The sequence below is a fragment of the Doryrhamphus excisus genome, linkage group LG5 (genome assembly GCF_037039965.1).
Source record: "Doryrhamphus excisus strain RoL-2023G ecotype Guam linkage group LG5, RoL_Dexc_Guam_v1.1, whole genome shotgun sequence".
In the NCBI taxonomy this organism is placed as follows: domain Eukaryota; kingdom Metazoa; phylum Chordata; class Actinopteri; order Syngnathiformes; family Syngnathidae; genus Doryrhamphus; species Doryrhamphus excisus.
Window position 1 is genome coordinate 15,044,003 of NC_136361.1, and position 21,252 is coordinate 15,065,254.

Genomic DNA, 21,252 nt, shown 5'->3' on the forward strand with positions numbered 1-21,252 from the left:
ATATACGGTGGTTACCCAATGCCTAATTAAGCACTTCTGACTATACCACACCTGCCAGTTGTAGCTTTGCCGACAGCTGGCATTTGTCAAACTTGTCCTCCAATGTACCATGATTTTTTTTTTTGTGTGTGTGTGTGACCCAACACCCTGAAGGCACCACATGAGGGGTCAGCGACGGGAAATAAACGCTTGCAACACCGTCTAGCCTCACCTGACAATGTCTGACAAGCTTCACTCTATTTTTTTTTTCTTTCAAAACAGCAGGTGGGCGACAAGCGCCCCGCTATGTCAGGAAAGACGGAGCACCACAGTCGTTCCTGACGGCTGAACATCTCGTAAAGAAAAAAAAAAAAATCTTGTCAGTTAGAGAGGCAGGAAGTGGAAGCTAGCGGTGCGGAGACAAAAGCGAGAAGATGAGGTGAAGGGGGATTGTTTTTGACAGCCAACGAGGGGGCACCATGCCGTACCTTGTTGCATCAAGGAACCCACTCCAAACCAGAAGCTGTTCAGGAGCGTGAAGTTGTTCTCCACCACGTCGGATCCCGGATTGCAGGGGTGGGCGTCGTACCACTCGTATGGGCTGAACCTGTGAAGCAGGAAGTTGAGTTTTTTGAGTGAAAAGTTACATTGTCTAACAACAATGAGAAAACTGTTCTCAGACTTGGAGCTATTTTGTAGTTCAGTCATGTCAACTTTGAGCAGAAAAGTAACAATACTGTCAGAACGGGAAGTCTACAAAAGTGGGAGGGGAGTTGCAGTCTAAAAAAATGCACTCAAGTACAAGCTTCTTCAAGAAAAATTTTACAAAAGTAGTAATGGTGGTAGTAGTTGTGGTTATTTGTCTATATGTGACCTGGGATTGGCTGGGGACCAGTACAGGGTGTACCCTGTCTTTCGGCCAAAAGTCACCTGGGATAGGCTCCAATATACCCCAGCGACCCTGGTGAGGACAATCAGCATAGAAAATGGATGGATGGATTTTTATTATACTCCGCAGAGTGGCCGGGTGGTTAGCATGTTGGCCAATCAGGAGACCTGAGATTGAATCTTGACTTGGGCATTTCTGTGTGGAGTTTGCATGTTCTCCCCCGTGCATGCGTGGGTAGTAGCTACCAACATCAATACCAGTAGAAAATGTCCTTACCAGACAACGATACCAATACCAACACCCATACTAATAATGAAATCCCAATAAAATACCAATAAAATGTCAAAACCAATAAAAATACCAACAACAATTCCAATAGTAGCTACCAACATCAATACCTACGCTAATACCAACATCAACACTAATACCAATGCAAATCACATATTTTTTTAAGTTAACACAATTCTGACAGTATCAATTAAAATGATGATGATGATTCTTATTCTTGTAGAATGGAACTAAAGTGATTGTTGTTGAATTATTGTTTGTCACTGCAATCCAAGGGCGTCAAATGTCACATTAGAGAAGCTGAAGAACAAATCCATAAAGAATGCATCCTGCAATCCGTTGCCATTTCCTTGCTGTAAAAGCTGTGCGCCTTTATTGCACATTGAGTCATTTTCAGGAGGCAGGTGCTGAGATAAAACATCCTAAATGTCACGCCTTTAAAAGTTATTTGGATAAATATGAAGAATCACACTCCACCCGCCTTCTTTACTCTCATACGTCTCCTGAAAACGTATCCAATGCCCTTTTTGTCCTTTTGGAAAAAAAAGGGGGATAAATAATAACCATAATGCTTCACAGGGCTGATGGGGGATGTGGTGGAAGTAGATCATGTCACTTCTCATTTGGAGCGATGGAGCTGACTACAAAGTATTTTATCCAGCACATTCTGTAGCTACACGTCAAACTAATGACATGCCCCGCAGTCTAACGTGTCAGCGGTGATGAATAAAAAGCATATGCAAACGTCTTAAGAGTACAAATATGACACTCTGGAAGTTTCATTTAGTTTCACCTTCTGTTAGATTAGAAGTCGTAGAGTTTGTTTCAATCATCTAGCCATTCCTCTACTTTATTCCGCCTCATGTTTTCCGCACCCGACGTCAAAATGTTCAGCTGAGTCAGGACACATCTGCTATCTATCATGATTGTTTATTTTTTTTTATTCCCGCGTTTAATGTAATTTCAGATTTTGTGGAATTATTTTTGAATGGACAATATATTTGGTTGCTGGTTCTATCCTTGATCCCGCTGTCGGCATAGTATGCATTTATGGTAATGGTAATGGTTTTATTTCATTTGAACATGCATCAGATTACAATTGAATGCATCACATAATCAGTTCACAGTTCCACATGTCCAAAAGGAGTAGGAAGAAGCAAAGCTTATTAAATCCTACCCCTCCATCTGGTACTTTTACAGTCAGTAACTGTTACATTTGTTCACTTCCTGCGTTCCTAATATAGTTTAAGGTTGTTGTTTTTTATTTATTTATTTTTAATTCATATTTTTTCAATTTATACTCTCCAACACTTTTCTGCCATGTTTCGTCTGTTAAAAATGAATGCTCTTTTGGTGAAAAATTTCTACTGAAATTGCTTCATCTAGTTTTAAATTAAAACTTAAAAAAATAGGGCTGTCAAATGACGTAATTAATTAATCACAGTTTTCAAATTAATTAATCATGATTAGAGACACCGCAGAACATACGTTGGATTCACATGTTTTGAATATAGATGTATTTTCTGGGCCACAACATTGGGTACAAGGGTGGCATCAAGCATTCTGCATGTATGGCTGGCATAACCGGGTTGAAATATTACACCCCTCTCAATATGCTGCAGTATGCACCTTGCAATCTTAAACTTGTTTTAAAAAATACACAGTATTTTTAACAAGACAGCGGGCACGATTGTGCATCAGTCACTCAGTCACTGACAGTGTTTTTTTTTATTTTCGTCTGCTTGCTTTCTGGTGATGTAACGTCAGTTGGAAAACTGCTTGTAGTACTGAAAACACAGTCAACAAGGCTGACAGATTATTTGCCTTTTTTGCCTGAATTACCAAATTCACACAGCTCATTAAAAATAACTAAAGAATAAAATCTCAGGATCATTCACACACACACAGTACACAAATAGCTGAATATAGCTGAGTACATATGAATTAACAATGCATATGTACCTAAAGCCCTGCCCATTTCTGGTTAAACCACACCTACTTGCACTTTATTTCCCGCCCACTTCAAGTACGGATACAGATAATTGAGAAGGGTGAACAGATGAACAGATACAGACACAGATAGAGGCGGGGTACACCCGGGACTGGTCGCCAGCCAATCACAGGGCACATATAGACAAACAACCATTCACACTCACATTCATACCTATGGACAATTTGAAGTCGCCAATTAACCTAGCATGTTTTTGGAATGCGGGAGGAAACCGGAGTACCCCTGGTCTCCTGGTCTGCGCGCTAACCACTCGACCGCGGTGCCGCCCGCACATGTACGTATACAGTATATCATGCAAAAAAGTATAACGTAATGAATAAAATACATCTGTTACTGCCATGATCGCGCCATTTTTGACAACACTAATAAAAGTATAATAAGAAATACATTGAAATAAAAACGCTGAGACATAATAGGAGGAGATTGGTAACATCAGGCTAGCAGGAGTGTTTGGAGGGGGAGGAGCGAGCTGGAGTAGCATACGGTGTCGCATCAATGCGGTAGCATAATTCAGGTTTTATTAGAGCGTCAGAAGTAGACATTTTGATGGGTGTCTCAATTACTTGCCTTTATTTCCTATTCCCGAGTGGTCTTGGACAGTAATCCCTGCGAATAGCTACAAAAATTTATATAAATTGAAATATAATTGGATATAGAATAAAATGGGTGTGCAATATGATGGTATTTTTTGTCACCATGTCATGAGACAGTGGAGCATAAATAGTTACAACATGGAGAAACAGATGGGTTATGTATTGAATAAATGATGATTTTTATTATTTTTTAATCTGCTTCTCTCTCTTGAATCCTCCTCAGTTTTAAGATATAATCTAAGTCGTGTCAGCCTGGAGCCAATAGTGTTTTCTCGCTGTCTCCTTATCGCCTCACACGATGCACTTTTATGACATTTGAGCTATGAAAGCTGACCTCCTACCACCTGATATCACCATTATTTTTTTCCCCCATGCCAGCGCAAAGCCCCCCTCCACAATTCATGAGGTCCTGCACTCAGCTAATGAGCGCATAAGAACTGCAGCTGGTTGCACTCGACCATCCTCCTCGCATCGCCGCGCCTTTTTTTCCCACAAGTGCCACTTTGCATGAAAAGCAGCAGGAAACGTGGAAAATCACATTCATCGTATTTAGCTCAGACAATCAGAGCGTTTGTCTCGTCGGAGAGTAATTCGGTGACTTATTACCGCTGTTGTTTTTTAATATCAGAGCTTGTGATTGCTGAAAAATAGCCTTCATTGCGAGTATTTCATCATCAGGTGTGTATTTACTTTAACCCTTGAGGGTAAAAGCGTGTATACATTGAGTATCAACACAATCAAATCAGCACATTGGTCCGTTAAGGCAGTGATTTTCAACCTTTTTTGAGCCACGGCACGTTTTTTACATTGGAAAAATCTTGTGGCACACCCCTAACCAAAAATGTTACAAAATGTCACCACGACCTCACACGTGCATCAATAAGTCTATTGGAGGAACAAGGTAGGTGTTGCCACACGGACCAATATTACATTGCTCTGCCAGTCTTTACACCACAGACACTCCACAGTAGCCACGTTTTTACATGACCAGTTTTCTCTTTCCGAATGACCTTTCGGGAAACAATGGTATCCATGGAAATGAATATTCCAATCTCTTGTCTACATGCGCCGTGAAAATCAACCAGAATAGTCAACGAGTCATGTGCGGTAAAACGTAAACATCAACATCACGTGATACCGGCTTCCCCAAGTTTTTCTTTCACTTGTTGGAATAACTCCGTATTGCCAGTTTTTCGTCTGTCCAGTCTTGAAATTTAGTTTGAATCAAAAACAAACTTTGCTTAGTCCAGTGCCGATTGCTGGCCTCCATTTTTAAAACTGGAGAACGTCTGGATCTGCGTGTTACGTCATATCTGAGCATGCGCTGAAAGAACGCACCCAGGATGAATTTAAACAGGAAAAGATCAAATTCAATCTTGCTAATATTTTATAATTAAACTCAGGACATGTTTTATATAGATATGTATTTTCTTTTTTAATAAAACTGAACTTGTGAAGTATTATAAAGTATAGAAGGGTTTAGATTCTGTTTCACAGATGGTGGTAATGCATACGAAAGCTGCTTGCCAACCGCCAATAAACAACAGAAGAAGAAAAACACCACGAAGAAGAAGGCACCCTGACAACTTTCCGTTTGAGCGGGTACAAGATACCTCAATCGGATTGGTTAAAGGAATATTCCATCCCTGTTCAATTCTTTCCGTTTGAGCAAATAAACCAAATGCAATTGGAATATTTGGGTCCATGTATACTATTGACATAATGGCTATTGACATAATATTTGCAAATGATGATTAATAAATGTCAATTATAAAAAGTGATTTTGGATAATTCCTCACGGCACACCTGACGGTTTCACAAGGTACACTCGTGTGCCGCGGCACAGTGGTTGAAAATCACTGCATTAAGGCATCTCGAGGGTTTTAATCCTGTATCTTGACTTATTGTACTTTAGATGCTCCACACTAAAATAAGACTTTTCAACCCAAGTGGAGATTTTTCTTCTGCCCCTCTTCGACCACCGCTGGGCTATGCACACATAACTGCCTGGAGCAGCATTCATAATACATCCACAACAGCTAGCACAGCATGCCATGGCTAGCCAGTGTGCTTGATTCACAGCCTGCGGTGATAAAAGACTAAATGACTGCCCGGCCACCACATGGGCTGCGGCTTTGTCTGTGATGGAGGGAAACTTCTTTACTTACCTGGCAATGACAAAGAGGACGCAGCTGACCCCCAAGTAGGCCAGTAGGATGTAGATCCAAATGTCGGGGGTCATGGGGTTGAGGAAGGAGAAGAAGCCGTTGTTGGTGGTGTTGGGTTTACGGTACAGGATGCTGATGCCCATGCTCATGAAGGGTTTGGTAAAGTCCACCACCTTCTCCCGCATGTAGGTGATGGTAAGGGGGGCCACCGACAAGTCTGCCCTCTGGGGAATAGAAAAGCCAAAAAGAAATATATTTATTGACTATATTTGTATATGTAACTCAACATGGGCCAATTTTCCATCAATTTTCAATCAGTTCTTTTGACGCTGTCATTCAAAAAGTCACATTTCATTTATGCTGACCTACTGGAATCTGATTGCAACTTACAGTACATACATTTGAACTATGGTCATACATTTATGATAAACTCATTCACTGCCAAAAACATGTCTATAGATCCCTCTTACACATCTTGTGTATAAATTTCCAATTTGTAGGCAATGTATTTCTGTCCCAGCAGGGGGCAACCGTTCTATTTTCCTTCGATCGGCAGCGACAGCTTGGATATGAAGTTGTTGAAATGCACGCTGACAGAGGGAAATGGGGACGTACATGAGGAAATCCAGCAGAGTCAAAAGTATAGGCAGCTTTCAATGGCACATAGTTTGTCTGGCTGTGGATGGGGTGAAGTTGCACTTATGCAAACATCTGTAAATAGATGATTATTTAGTGTTATGTTCTAAATCTGTGAATAAATGTAGTTATTTTGCCATCATTTTTTTTTCTTTTGTTGTTTCATAGAAGTAGATAAGTCTTCAGATGTTGAGGTGTCACTAAAACAAAAAATATGGACGTTACCGTTCTGCTTGAATACACTTCTCTGCTGGAAAAGCTTATTTTTCTGTTTTTTTTGGTTAAAATAAGGCATTTTTGCTGAAACCACCCTATGTTCTACTGCCGATGTATAAAGACCCAAAAAAGCTAGAAACAAACTCTGTTTTCTGATGAAAGAAGAGAGTCTAAAACTCAATATTGTGTGGATATTGAAAGTTCAGCAAAAATGCCCCAAAACTCTGGCAGTATGCCGTTCTCTTCTCTGAAAATGGCTGACAATAAATGAGTTAATAAGATTTAAAGACAAAAATATGTACAAAAAGAAAACAGAAAATAAAATCTTCTGTGCTATTATAGAAAAATAAATAGATAACTTTTTTGTCTAAGGAACTTCTGTTTTATCGTATGAAGTGTATTATTAAGATCAAAGCACATCATCACTAAAAATATACTTATACTCTACATAAATATTTACAAAAATGGTTATAAATAATAAATAGTCAAACTATTAAAATATATTTCAAAATATATATGAAACATTATATAATACAGTTGCACTCAAAATGAATGGACAGTAGCACAGAAGAGTATAATACGAAGCACACGAGTGCTACACCTTCATACATTTTGTAAATAAAAGCAATAAAAATTAGGGTTTAATAATTTTGAGCAATATGTCCATTATCCAGTAATAATCCATAATTTAGTTTGTTGGCACAATACTATTAGGATTTTTTTAGAGCCTATACTGTACGTATATATACTGTATATTAACCAATGAATGTTGTATTTTGGTCTTTTATTCTGTTTACTTGTTTTATTCAACTTCATTCTTTTGTAAAGTGTCTTTGAGTATCTTGAAAAGCGCTATACAAATAAAATGTATTATTATTATTATTATTATTATGTATAGACACATGGTATGTAATTTATCGTAGCCTAAATGGACTGGAAAAGCTTGAAAAACAACATTGCTTAGATTTTACCTTTTCGAAGTAGAGCATGAGCAGTGTGTTTTTTTTGAGCCTGTGGCCATCACCATGGCAATACAGTAGCGTACAACGAAGGTAGAAAGACAGCAGTGTGTCCCGCTGAGTATCTGCTGTCTCTCTTAAACTATTCTCATTTGTATGTGGCATACGACGAGTCCATCTGCAGGTCTTCTTGCTGCCAAATTCAGCTTTGACCCAACCTGCCGGCTACTCGGACCGGCGACCAACAGGAATGTGCTAATGTACACGCGTGTCCTTGTTCCGTTTGCTGCTCGAGTGCGGCGTAAGCCAAATAACCTGACGGTCTCCCGCTGCGTGCCACATGGCTTGGCGTTATCAGGGACTGCAGATGGTGAGCTTAGCGGTGTTCTCCCTGCAGACCACCTCCCTTTTTTCTCACCTGATGGAGACAGTACCGGGGGGTCTTCGTGGCGTTACAATGAACACCATTCATACATTTTTAATCCACCGCATGGACACTCGACATTTCATTTGTCTGATTAACTAGTCGCTGGAACAAAAGGAAGGCACACACAGCGTGATATTTGTTTCCACCTGACGACATGGCCGTGTAAGGCTAATGGTGGATTGTAGCAGCGTAATGAGGGTCATGCTTTGAGGTCGACGAAGGCTGTTTTTTTTTGGCCAGCCAGACAGACATGTCTGCCAGTACGACGCTTGAACTTGTGGCCTTCCAGCTGTGGGTCAACCCGTCTTTCCGCCTCCGCCAATAAGGATCAAACTGACACATCTGAACGCTCGAGGCAACAAAGTGACCTCATAAGCACAACATAAAAATGGTCAGCAAAGCATCACAATGTGTGTTTTTATGTAACGTATGATTGTACATGACCACAATTTGTCTACGTCAAATTCCCCTGATTTACGTAAGTTATGAAATTTGGAATTCAAATGACTTTTAGCTCCACATGTGGAGTACTCGGAGAACATATGCAAACTCCACACAGAGATGCCCGAGCAGGGAATCAAACCCAGGTCTCCTAGCTGTGTAGTCTGCATGCTCACGACTCAACCACCGTGTGGCCCCACTTAATATAGGCTGTGCTGAGATGGGCGTGGCGGCGCACCAGGGAAGGTGTCCACATTTTGAACTGAGTGGCGTAAAAATTTTGTGACAAAACAGTGCACCGAAGTTGCGCTGAAAGCTCGCCAGCGCCAACCCGGTCTATTCGCAGCACATGTGAAGCGCACCCGGCGCAGTGGTAAATTGGCTGACAGGTGCACAGTCCATACGCGACAGCAAAACCTCACGGGCAGGTTTTTCAGAGTGTCAGGCACATTTCAATGCAGTAAACAATCACAGCAACCACTATTTAATGTAACCGTCTAAACCAGCATGTACATTTCTGTATTAATTGTCCCATCACATCAGATGTCAGATCGAAGACATCATGCATAATAGGAACCAGCAACCAGGAACCAATAGGACGGCACCTGAAGGTATGATGCCAACTAATGTCAACCAACCATAAACAGCCACGGCATGCGATATGGCAAATATATTTGGCTTCCCTCACCTAATGAATCTTAATCATTAATTTTATATTGCCATTATATTTAGTTTAATACATTATTTTGTTTATTATTATTATTTAGTCGTAACGATTAGTTTATTTCCACACTTGTATGACAGTTTTGTTGTATATCTTGTATAATAAAGGCCAATTCCATTCCATTCCAGTTACCATGTTAAAATGCTATTTGCCTGTTCAGTTAATCAATTATCAGGTTTTAGGATGAACAAAGTTTTAACCGGATTTAACAGATCACTTCAAACTCTAATTGTAAACTCTAATTGTAAACTGTCTTGTGATACAAACAAATGGGATTGTGAACCAAAGGAGGTTTCACTGCTCTCAATCTCATCATTAAGAGTTAAATCACACCGTCTTCCTTCACAGATCACCTTCCATTGCGTCTTTATTGCACAACAAGATTAATTGCCACAGCAGCAACAGATGATGTGCTAAGCGCGCTATTAGCTTTTGATTCAAGTCATTATCTATTGTGACTAGATCAAGTTTAACAAGGCCCATTGCATCATTTAGCACCTTCCAAACAATGCCCTTTAGCCCAGTATCGCCCTTTGTGGCTGCTTAGAAGAAGGGTTTTGCACGGTGGTAATCGTAGATTTATTTAAAATGCTCTTTATGTGTGTTTCAATGGCGCCATCGCCACAGGTAAACAGTGTACTCCATCGCTGTCACGTCTGCCTTCTGCCTGTGACAAATATCGCGCCATGCCAGATATGAATAAAGGTGTACAGCTGATTCTAATAAACGCGATCTTGTTACCCTTCAAAAGCTGTCAGTCAAATAGTTTTGTGTAATTTCCCAAATGCAGCTTTGATTTATGAGCAGACGCTATGCCAGTCGACAGGAGGGAGGAATAAGCCTCTCTCACCTCAGCAACTGTTGTTTGTATCCCTCACAACACATCTAGAGCTGTGATCTTTGTACGTTTGGGCAACAATCACCATGTATCTTGTCTGGCTACATTACAGTGAAGGGTGGTGCAGTTACAAATACACATTTCTGTTGAAATCAAAATTGTAGGGTAAAAATGTGATGATAACCGTGATGTTGGGCATATCTACGGGGCAGGTTCATCTACTGTACCTGAGGGCAGGTCGGGGGCACCACCATGTGCATGAGGAAGGAGGTGTTTCCTCTGTGATGTAATGACAAGCTGTAACTTTAAAAGCAAGAGTAGAGTTTTTATTCTCTGTGAGGGAGATGATAGATTTTTGCTTTAAAAAGGGGCTCCAGGCTGTGTTTTAACATGTGTAGTGAAGCCTGCTGTTTTGTCTGTATTTTAACAAAGCTGTCCCCAGTGAAGCGGTGTGTTTCACATTCATTCATTCATTCATTTTCTACCGCTTTCGATCGCGGGGGTGCTGGAGCCTATCCCAGCTGCCTTTGGGCGAGAGGCGGGGTACACCCTGGACTGGTTGCCAGGGCACATATAGACAAACAACCATTCCCACTCACATTCATACCTATGGACAATTTGGAGTCGCCAATTAACCTAGCATGTTTTTGGAATGTGGGTCGAAACCGGAGTACCCGGAGAAAACCCGCGCATCCAAGGGGAGAACATGCAAACTCCACACAGAGATGGTCCACACAGAGATGGCCGAGGGTGGAATTGAACCCTAGCTGTGAGGTCTGCACGCTAACCACTGGACCACCGTGCCGCCCGTGTTTCAACATCATTAAAACATTACTTATGCTTAATAAAGGGCCTTTGTCTGTTGCAAAGCTGTCGCCAGTGAATTGCTGAACAAGTCAATATAATGTATTATATATATATGTATATATGTATATACGTATATGTATATATATATATATATAGTCAATATTATAACACAAGTCTTATAATATAGTAAAAATATAGATAAATAAAGCCTTATAATAAATAAAAAAATAAAGTCTTATAATATACGCCAGGAATCAGAACTGGAGGTATCACAGATGCGGATGCTGAGGTTCTCATTGGGAGTGACCAGGATGGATAGGATCAAGAACAAGTACATCAGAGGAACATTACATGTTAGAGGCCTTGGAGATAAAGTCAGAGAGGCCAGACTGAGATGGTTGGGACATGTCCAGAGGAGATATAGTGTACATATTGGTAGAAGGATGCTGCGTTTAGAGCTGCCAGGTAGGAGGCATAGAGGAAGACCAAAGAGGTTTATGGATGTAGTGAAGGAGGACATGAGGGTAGTTGGTGTGAGAGAGACAGATGCAGAAGACAGGGTTGGATAGAGGAGATTGGTTTGCTGTGGCGACCCCTGAAGGGAAAGGCCGAAAGAGAGAGAAAGAATATATATAGTCGATCTTGTGTCATATCATATTTTAGTAATGCTGATGTGGCAGTAAATTAAATTATGCAACCCGTTTTTTTGGTATACAAATCAGTCACCAAATTGGCCTTCCAAAGCTCTGTTTTTGCTCCATTGAATCCTGCCGAGCTCATCTATACACACAAAGGTCGGAGGTGAAAACCACCAGACCACAATGTAGTCCAGTCTAAGAATTCACAAAAGGAAAGCTACGCACCCTTGAATATGTGAGAAGGTGCAGTGAAAGCAATAACTTGCTGTATAGTTTCCCTTCTGCGGCAATGCACTGATGCAAAGGCTCTATATGGCGGTCGTAAATTCAATAAATGCGTTTAAATGGCTGCATTAAAAACTCCAATAGTTTCAATTGCTAGTGCTGTGCCCTTGTGAGAACAAACCTGATTTTTTTACTATTTAAAAACAACACTCTCGAGCAAAAATAAAAATAAAAAAAACAAAGAGAGCTTGTGCTGGTAAATGACGGGGTCATGCTTCTTCATTTCCTGCCAGCATTTGCAGCCTGTCGTAATCCATTTGTTCCCCTCAAGGTTATTGTTATCAACACGGGAGTAGAGTAAAAAAAAAAAAAAAGCTTGCACGGAGAAAAGTGCTGCCCACCTTCCCTTCAACCCTTTCAGCAGCCAAGCCATTGACTTCTGCCACACCATTCCCTGCACTAAATGCCATTTAAGCTATTACAAGTTTTCAGCTGAGTACAGCGCTGACCCGGTGGGGCTGCCGAGGACAAAGGCAGAGCATTGACGGGGACACTTAGGAAATGCCAGTAGAGAATTGCCACCATCACTTTGGATGTGAGGCTGTTTTTCACAGTGGTGGAGGGTTTTTGGAGGTTTTGACATGGGCGGCTGTGACCTCCGATGACGTTTTAGTGAGCTAATGGATGCTGTATACGTCATTACCATACAGTAGATGTGATAAAATGTATTTGTTCTAGAGCTCAAGGGAAAAACAGAGCAGAGGGATGGAGGACCCATTTTCCTAGAGTCCATTTCATGTTTTCCAAGGCAAAGGTGTTGTTTTGATGATTACGAAAAATTACACGTTCAAATGATATGGAACTTTGTGGCATAGCAGTGCGTACTCTGGGCAAGAACCCAATACATTTTGATGCAAATTGAATAAAAATGTGGCTACAGAAATGTATTTTCTTTTGCCACCATTACAGTCCACAACCATAAGGTCCATTACAACGCTGTGTATTGAATTATAAGAAATTGTTATAATTAGCTTGCCATTATTTTGGTTTGTATCTAAAGTTACTTGGTAAACTTGTTGCGCAGACACTCAACAACTCAATACATAATATATGTTGCATTATTACTTATCTTTGTAAAGAACTCAGGTTCGGATAACGTGTCATATCTAATTGTTAAAAAATATATACGTATATACAAAGGCATAAACTAATGTTGAATGATAAGGATTATCGCGGTTCATTGGTTCCAGAACTGACCATGAATTTCCGCAAAGTAGGATTCAATATTAATAAACCGAGTATTTCTGTAGTTCTGCATAGAAAAATTGACTTTCTCACTAAGTTTTTTTTTAACATTATTAGAGCCCCGTAGACAAGAAATAACTCATTGGGCTTTATTTTCATAAACCCGACCATGGCACCTGACCATGGATAAGCGGAAGAAGAAAATTTTTGAGAGAACATAATTGAGAACCACTGGCATCGGTTACAACTTTGTTACCTGATTAGTTGCTAGACATTGTAGATGTTCTTATCTTAAAAAAAATGCTAAAGCTAAGTAAAAAAGCTTAATGTTTGATTGTTTGTTCAGAGAACCACTGGCATCGGTTACAACTTTATTACCTGATGAGTTGATAGACATTGTAGATGTTCTTATCTCAAAAAAACTGCTGAAGCTAAGTAAAAAAGCTTAATATTTGATTGTTTGTTCGGAGAACCACTGAGAACCACTGGCATCGGTTACAACTTCATTACCTGTTAATTGATAGACATTGTAGATTTTCTTATCTAAAAAAATGCTAAAGCTCAGTAAAAAAAAAAACAACAAAAAAACATTTGATTGTCTGTTCGGAGAACCACTGGCATCGGTTACAACTTTATTACCTGATGAGTTGATAGACATTGTAGATTTTCTTATCTAAAAAAAATGCTGAAGCTAAGTAAAAAAGCTTAATATTTGATTGTTTGTTCGGAGAACCACTGAGAACCACTGGCATCGGTTACAACTTTATTACCTGATTAGCTGGTAGACACTGTAGATTTTCTTATCCAAAAAAATGCTAAAGCTCAGTAAAAAAAGCTCAATATTTGATTGTTTGTTCAGAGAACCACTGGCATCGGTTACAACTTCATTACCTGTTAGTTGATAGACATTGTAGATTTTCTTATCTTTTTCTTATCTTCACATTTGATTGTTTGTTCGGAAGAAAATGTACAAAATTACATACAAACCACAAAACTAATTCTATGAAACCTTTTGGCACAAAAAAACAACAAAATTTGGTGACTTTGGTCCGACTAAACCTCAACTTTTGCTATTTTGGTCCACTTGAGTTAAGTTGGGCAGTGACCAGTGATAGAACACTATCACCTTGTACTTCAGTATTTTTCAATCAAACACATCAGTTTAGTAATGTTCGGAAGCACAAAATTAGGAATCCACCACTTACGTGTTCTATCAGTTCCCGTATCATGCCATTCCACTGGCCTTTGTCGTCCTGAGAGCCGTACTTCCCGTCGGGCACCAGCCGGATCTCATAGGTGAAACCCAGGATGATCGCCAGCTCCTTCAGCAAGTCGATGCAGAAGCCTTCGAAGCGGTCGTTGCCGATCAGCGCCTTGTCAGATTTCTTAAGCATGACGTATGGCTCCTCCTGCACATCAAATAGAAAAAGCGATCGGCAAGGTTGGCCTTTTCAATTTGCTACAGAACATTGAAGCCTAATTGATGCAAAGGGAACTAAGTGGATGAGGGCTTGTTGCATTTAACAGGTAGAGACAGCACATTCAAGTTTCATATTAGAGTATGCAAAAGAATGTTTTTTTTAAATGTGGAATAAAACTCTTTTAAATTGCAAAAAAAGTGATATTCTCCAAATGCTCTTGCCTTGACACTGAGCTAACTAAGCCTTCTGTCACACTGCTATGCATTGACCTATATAGCTGGTTCATTTTATGGTCAGGTAACTGACACTATTTACTAGCCTGTAATATCCTGCCTGGCTGCTCATCATTTGGGCTGTAAAAAAAAAAAGCTTGATTAGGAACAGAATGCTGTGGTAAAATGGAACATGCCTACTACAACACCGCCTTCATCAGCCTGCTGAAGGACATCGACCTGACTTTTCGCAGTGACTAAATCAGAATAACTCTTGAATGATTTGCCTAATTTAGTGCACATTCAGGGAAACCTGCAATTGTGTGCGCAAAGCCATCCATGAAATGTCTGTAATGGAATTTATTGCCTTCAGTAGTTAAATATATACAACTTACAAAGTGAGATCAGAAGATGTGGTTCGTTCTCTAGTGAAGGTTGGGTTGTTCATACACAATCATTTTGAACTGAAATCGGATAGATGTCACTACGGCTGTTTGCTTACGTAATGACGTACGGTAGCTGAAACCTCGTTTGAGGACTAGTCTTAAAATGGACGTTTGTGTAAACAGTAGCTTTAAAGCAGTGGTTCCCAAAGTGGGGTGGAGATTGGAAAATGAGGCTTTATTGATGGTTGTATGTATTTTCGTATTTTAGATACGATTAAGTGGGTCGTGGTTCTTTTAGAGTTGGGACATCATAGAAAGATTCCAGTCAGATAATGGACAATTCATGCTCAACATAGCGCCTGCTTAAGCCAATATGCCAGAGCCTACCAGAGCCAATATGCGCTCTGGTTGGCTCATAATTTCCTTGGTATCTGTCACCCGCTCTCTCCAACTTACACTTTTCCATCTTCCAAGTCCATCTTCTCAACTTTGACCTTCTGTATTATGTTGTGGACTCCTATAGAGCAGCTACACACAATAACCCACACAGAAAGCTTACTAGATCTTCCAGAACCTGCATCTATTCCAGCTGTATTTCTTTGGATTCCCAAAATTTAGTCCACCCATCGCCCACCCTGCTGTGATTGGTCTCACTCCCAAGCACTTCCAGACTACTGCCGAACCCCACTTTCTAATTTTGTCAGTATGGGGGTTGATAATAAATTAATGAACCCTTTAGAGAGCTACTTGAAAAGTAGTTAAACATACACGCATTCTGCAAAACATAGTGTGATGGATGCACATACGCGGAGCAAGAACCCATGAAATGTACAAATTCAAATAAAAATACCGATACAGAAATGAAGTGAACAACAAATGCGATTAGAGGTGTGAGAGTAGAACAACTCGGAAGTCAAGCAGGGTCATAGACAGTTTGTGCCTTTTCATTCTTTGGATTTCCAAAATTTAGTCCACCCATGGCCCGCCTCCGGGAACGTCCACTGTGCTGTGATTGGTCTCACTCCCAAGCACTTCCAGACTACTGCCGAACCCCACTTTCTAATTTTGTCAGTATAGGCGTTGATAATAAATGAATGAACCCTTTGGAGAGCTACTAGAAAAGTAGTTAAACATACACACATTCTGTAAAACGTCGTGTGATGGATGCACATACACGGAGCAAGAACCCAGGAAATGTACAAATCCAAATAAAAATACCGATACAAAAATGAAGTGAACAACATGTAAGAGTAGAACAACTCGGAAGTCAAGCAGGGTCATAGACAGTTTGTGCCTTTTCATTCTTTGGATTTCCAAAATTTAGTCCACCCATGTCCCGCCTCCAGCAACGCCCACTCCGCTGTGATTGGTCTCACTCTCAAGCACTTCCAGACTACTGCCGAACCCCACTTTCTAATTTTGTCAGTATAGGGGTTGATAATAAATTAATGAACCCTTTAGAGAGCTACTTGAAAAGTAGTTAAACATACACAAATTCTGTAAAACGTCGTGTGATGGATGCACATACACGGAGCAAGAACCCAGGAAATGTACAAATCCAAATAAAAATATCGATACAAAAATGAAGTGAACAACAAATGCGATTAGAAGTGTTAGAGTAGAACAACTCAGAAGTCAAGCAGGGTCACAGACAATTTGTGCCTTTTCATTGAGCGGTGGAATAATTATGTAGATGTTATTGTTGTATTAATTCTTTATTAAATAAATAAAATGCATAAAAAAGCACAGGTTGGCATAGCAACCACCTTTATGCTACATTATGCTCTCTAAACCTAAAGCCACTTCAGCATGCAATTAGAGTGTTCTTTAAGATAAATACAATATGAATACTTGATGACAATGTGTTTTGGGTGCCAAACGCTTTGCCACAAACTTCGCCCAAGTTGTCCAATTAACTTGATCAAAAAGTTTGCGTGTTGAGCGAAGTCATTACCATCTGTTTGTGAGTCTTCCACTCCTTGCTATTCCCCCACGGTTTGGACTCAAATCAAAGTGTTTCTACCAGTCGTCGCAGCATGGGTGTGCATGGCGGCGGCGTTGAGGAGGGGGAGGCGGGCCCGTGCGGAGACATTACAGGCAATGGAGTGCAAACAATTAATGTAAGGGGAGAAAACACATTAAGTTCCTTAATCTCTTCAACAAAGTTATCGCTATAAAGCTGTCAGACGTCTCGTTCACGCATCACTGCCGTCGGTTTGCCGCCGTGTCATTATGCAAAGAGGCGAGATTGATATTAAAGTTTAAGATTCCCCCCACCACCCTGCAAATTGAAAGTAGGCTGTTTTACGACCTTGAACTAATGACTGTTGATATTGAAAATTCACTTTAAAAAATATATTTTATTATAATCCAACTTTTATAGCACATATACATATTTTCATGTGATCTCCTGGAGTCAACGTATTTGGCACGTGATTGGCACTAATTGTGTTATGTCTTGACCCCCGCTTGATGTAATTGCGGCATTCAGGTCAGGCATAATGACAGTGTTTATCATGCTAAGTAGATCTGTCCTAAAGAGGTTCACTGAGAACATCTGTGTCAGCACCAACCAAGCATCTAGTCGCATTCACCAAATTTTGAAAAAAAAAAAAAATATCGCTGTGAGGGATCGTTGTGTTCTTTTGGACAGAACATGTTATTATACGTACTTTTAAAAAAGTTCTCTGCACCCAAACTGTTTTAATGCTATCATGCATTAACATATCAAATGAAACTTGGGTCATTTAGTGTTGACCTCGTTGCCTGGGACGAATCTCAAGTACTATGATTAGAGGCATGTGATGGGAAAATGTATAATTTACTGCTATAACTTGGTTATGACTTGGCTGGCATTACGCTTGGTGTTAGGAATATTATCAAGGCCATGAAAACTCAATATTATTACTGCCTAAATTTCTAAGAATTTTTTTTTTTATTACAAATACTGTTAGTTGTACAACATTACAGATTCATATTAAGATATTTGCTGACTTTAACATGCTCATCGGCTAATGCTAAAACAGTAGACTTGCTGTTAATTGTATAGTCAATTCTGCTGATTTAGTATAAACCAAATAAAAAATATATTCCATTCATTTTATATTGATGCAATATTTTTATAAGGTCAGGGTCGTAGTAACTGTCATAACGACAATAAATCAACTGAATGTAATCTGTAGCTAATTATTGAAATGTATCCAATTCACTAAGCTACTTCACTGGTAAGAGGAAATGTTCTGCCTCCCATTCATACGCCAGATATACATCTAATTATAACTTTTGTGGTACCTTGCTAGAACATACAGACCAACAAGGCGCCTGTATGCAAGTGTCATCGACTAAGTACAAGATAGAAAATGACATGTTTGATGGCGGGTCATACTTTGTTGACTTACCAGGATGGTGGTGATGAGAAGCGACCGGTTAGCCAGGGAATCTGTGATGTTCATCCCTTTTCGCTTGGGCACTTCTGTGATGTTGAGACCTCCCGACGCACTCCACTTCCCAACCTGTGGAAGACGAAAAGCATGAGGGAGTGTGTCCTTGGCATGGACTGTGATTATTAGTGTTATTAGTTAGTTGAATGATTAGTGTAATAATTATTAGTGTAATAATTACCTTTATTACACAAATACTGTATTTTCCAGAATATAAGTTGCACTGTTTTTTCAATAGGTTGGCTGTTCCTGTGACTTATACTCCAGAGCGACTTATAAATGAAAAAACTGTTTATGTTACATAAACAATGGACACCTTTTCTGTTCATGTTTATTTTTTGTGTAGCTGAATAACCATTATGTTAGCATATCTTACATCTATTCAGTCTGTTCTCTATTCTTTTATTCATGTTAGAACTTGCCCTGCAAGATACGTAATGTCTGTTTTGGTCAAACAGTTTGTTTTGGTCAAATGCGACTTATACTCCAATGCTACTTATGTATGTTTTTTTCTACCTAATTGTGTATTTTTGGCTTTGTGCGACTTATACTCTGGAGCGATTTATAGTCCAGAAAATACGGTAATTTGTGTACTAATTATTAGTCTAATAATTATTAGTGTAAAATATTATTACACAAATAATATTACACTTTTTACATTCCTCTGAAATTAATAATCTCATACAGTAGATCCCCTCACAGTTCATCATATCCCACAAGTTTAAACATTTATTTTCACTGCTTTAATTGTAAATGTGTTTTTTTTTAAATAGCAATTCAAATAAAATGTGGTTTGATGGCACTATCTGCATGAGAAAAAAAAAAATTGCCACTATTTAGTCCAGCAGAGGGTAATGTCTCACAAGTCAACATTTTCCAGCAAGACGATGCTTTGATATAATAACACTGTAATTGTTCCTTAATGTGTAAAACTGAATTACAATGCATTTAATAACAATAAGAGGCATGTTATAAGCTTTAGAGTATCAAATGTCCATTATTTGAGTGTTTTTTTTTTTTGCCATCCGTGGCGGTTCTTGTAACCATTACATTCAGTCTTCTTTTCAATGTGGACCTATCACACATTTGTCAAAAAAAAACAAGGCTGGATACATTTAAACAAATATACACAAATATATTTATTTTGTTCTTTGTGGTTGTCAAAACAATCCGTATTCTCTTGGGATTTGTAAAAAGCATTTAGTGTGTAATATGCACACCAAGCTAGTAGTTGGCGTTAGCAATAGCATAAAACAAATATATAACATAACTTACAATGCCAGCTGTTTTAGAATATTAATGACATTTCCCCTTGCTTTCTCAGTATTGTAAAAGTTATTCATAGATAAAATATGAAAAGCCCTCAGGCTAAAAAAAAAAAAAAAAAAAAAGAAAAAAAGCTCTTAAACATATCATTAGCCCAAACAGTCCCGCTGCTGTCGCTAACAATCTCCACTTGCAAGCCTCCTCCCAACCTTATCCAGCTGCCTGTCTCGCTACAAACGCTCGGCTTTTAATATTCAGGGAGTCCTTCCTCAGCGTCAGATGCGTTTAAAGACGCACACGGCGCACAAAAATCATGAAAACGGCCGGTTGACATCCTCCCTGCTTAAACTGGCATGATGTATATGCTCTCAAAGGAAAAGAACATTAGTTGCGGCTTGATGCGAGACTTATGCTAACTATTAGTTTATTTCTCTTTGTCAATGGCACTTGAGTACTCAATAACATTTATGCCTAGTTTTCTGAGGAATGTGTATTATTGTACATATTGTTAGCCTTACAACATTAGGCTTATCGCCACCTTATTTGAGTGTTTGTGACTTAAAATGCTTGCTCGTTAGCTAGGCACGGCTACGTCATCATCCCTCAAGAAATGTATGCTAATAGAATGGATGCAAATGATATTGGTGTACAGCTAACATGCTAGTTAAGTACATGATAATAAAGCCTAATTGACTTTTGTAAAAAAAAAAAAACATCAAAAAAATTTAAAAAAGACGAATACAGAAAAAACATGTAATCTGAAAATATATATTTTGTTATTATTTTATGTTATTCTGAAAAAACATTGCCATGGCAAAATAAATAATATTGTTTATAAATATAAATAATATAAATAATATTAATTTAATTATGGAATTATAATAATAATGGAAAAAGTCATAATGTCATGAGAACGACATTGAACAAAAGTCAGAATTTGACGGGAATAACTAATATTACTTGGGAAAAACATATTTTGTGATGAACAACGTCGGAACCTGAACATTATCAAAAAAGTTGAATAGAAACATTCAACATTTTATAGAAATACATAAGAATAATAATGCTATTGCAAGAAAATAAGAAAATATAATATGTGTAAATAAAAAAAAATAAATAAACCTTATCATAATAGCAGGGTTAACTCACAAAATAGCCATACAACAATACCATTTTCATTCATTTACATCATTTTATGGTTTCTGAAATGAGTTCTAATTGTAGCAATTACAATTAGCGCAAGCCGTTTAACATGATTAGTAAAAGAAAAAAAACGTCTGTATTCCAAAGTGGCTTGAAATCCGCTCCTGAATGAAAAGCGCTGTAAGAACCCGATCAGAGCTGAAACTAATATTCAATTAGGAGGGATTATTTGTTCCACATCCGAACAGGCTAAAGCCGATTCCACAGATGTACAAGATGGAAAAAAAAGAATCCGACACA

The 21,252-nt window shown here is 39.0% G+C and overlaps 1 protein-coding gene across 1 annotated transcript in view; it reads right to left on the reverse strand.

The window, feature by feature from the left end:
• grik3 (glutamate ionotropic receptor kainate type subunit 3) overlaps positions 1-21,252 on the reverse strand; it is a 131,004-nt gene that overhangs the window by 18,833 nt on the left and 90,919 nt on the right. The window contains exons 9-12 of the mRNA XM_058054178.2: positions 18,502-18,615; positions 14,290-14,493; positions 5,929-6,152; positions 468-586 (exon numbers count right to left, since the gene is read on the reverse strand). Of these exons, the coding sequence (XP_057910161.2) occupies positions 468-586; positions 5,929-6,152; positions 14,290-14,493; positions 18,502-18,615 (661 nt within the window). The remainder of the gene's footprint in view (positions 1-467; positions 587-5,928; positions 6,153-14,289; positions 14,494-18,501; positions 18,616-21,252) is intronic.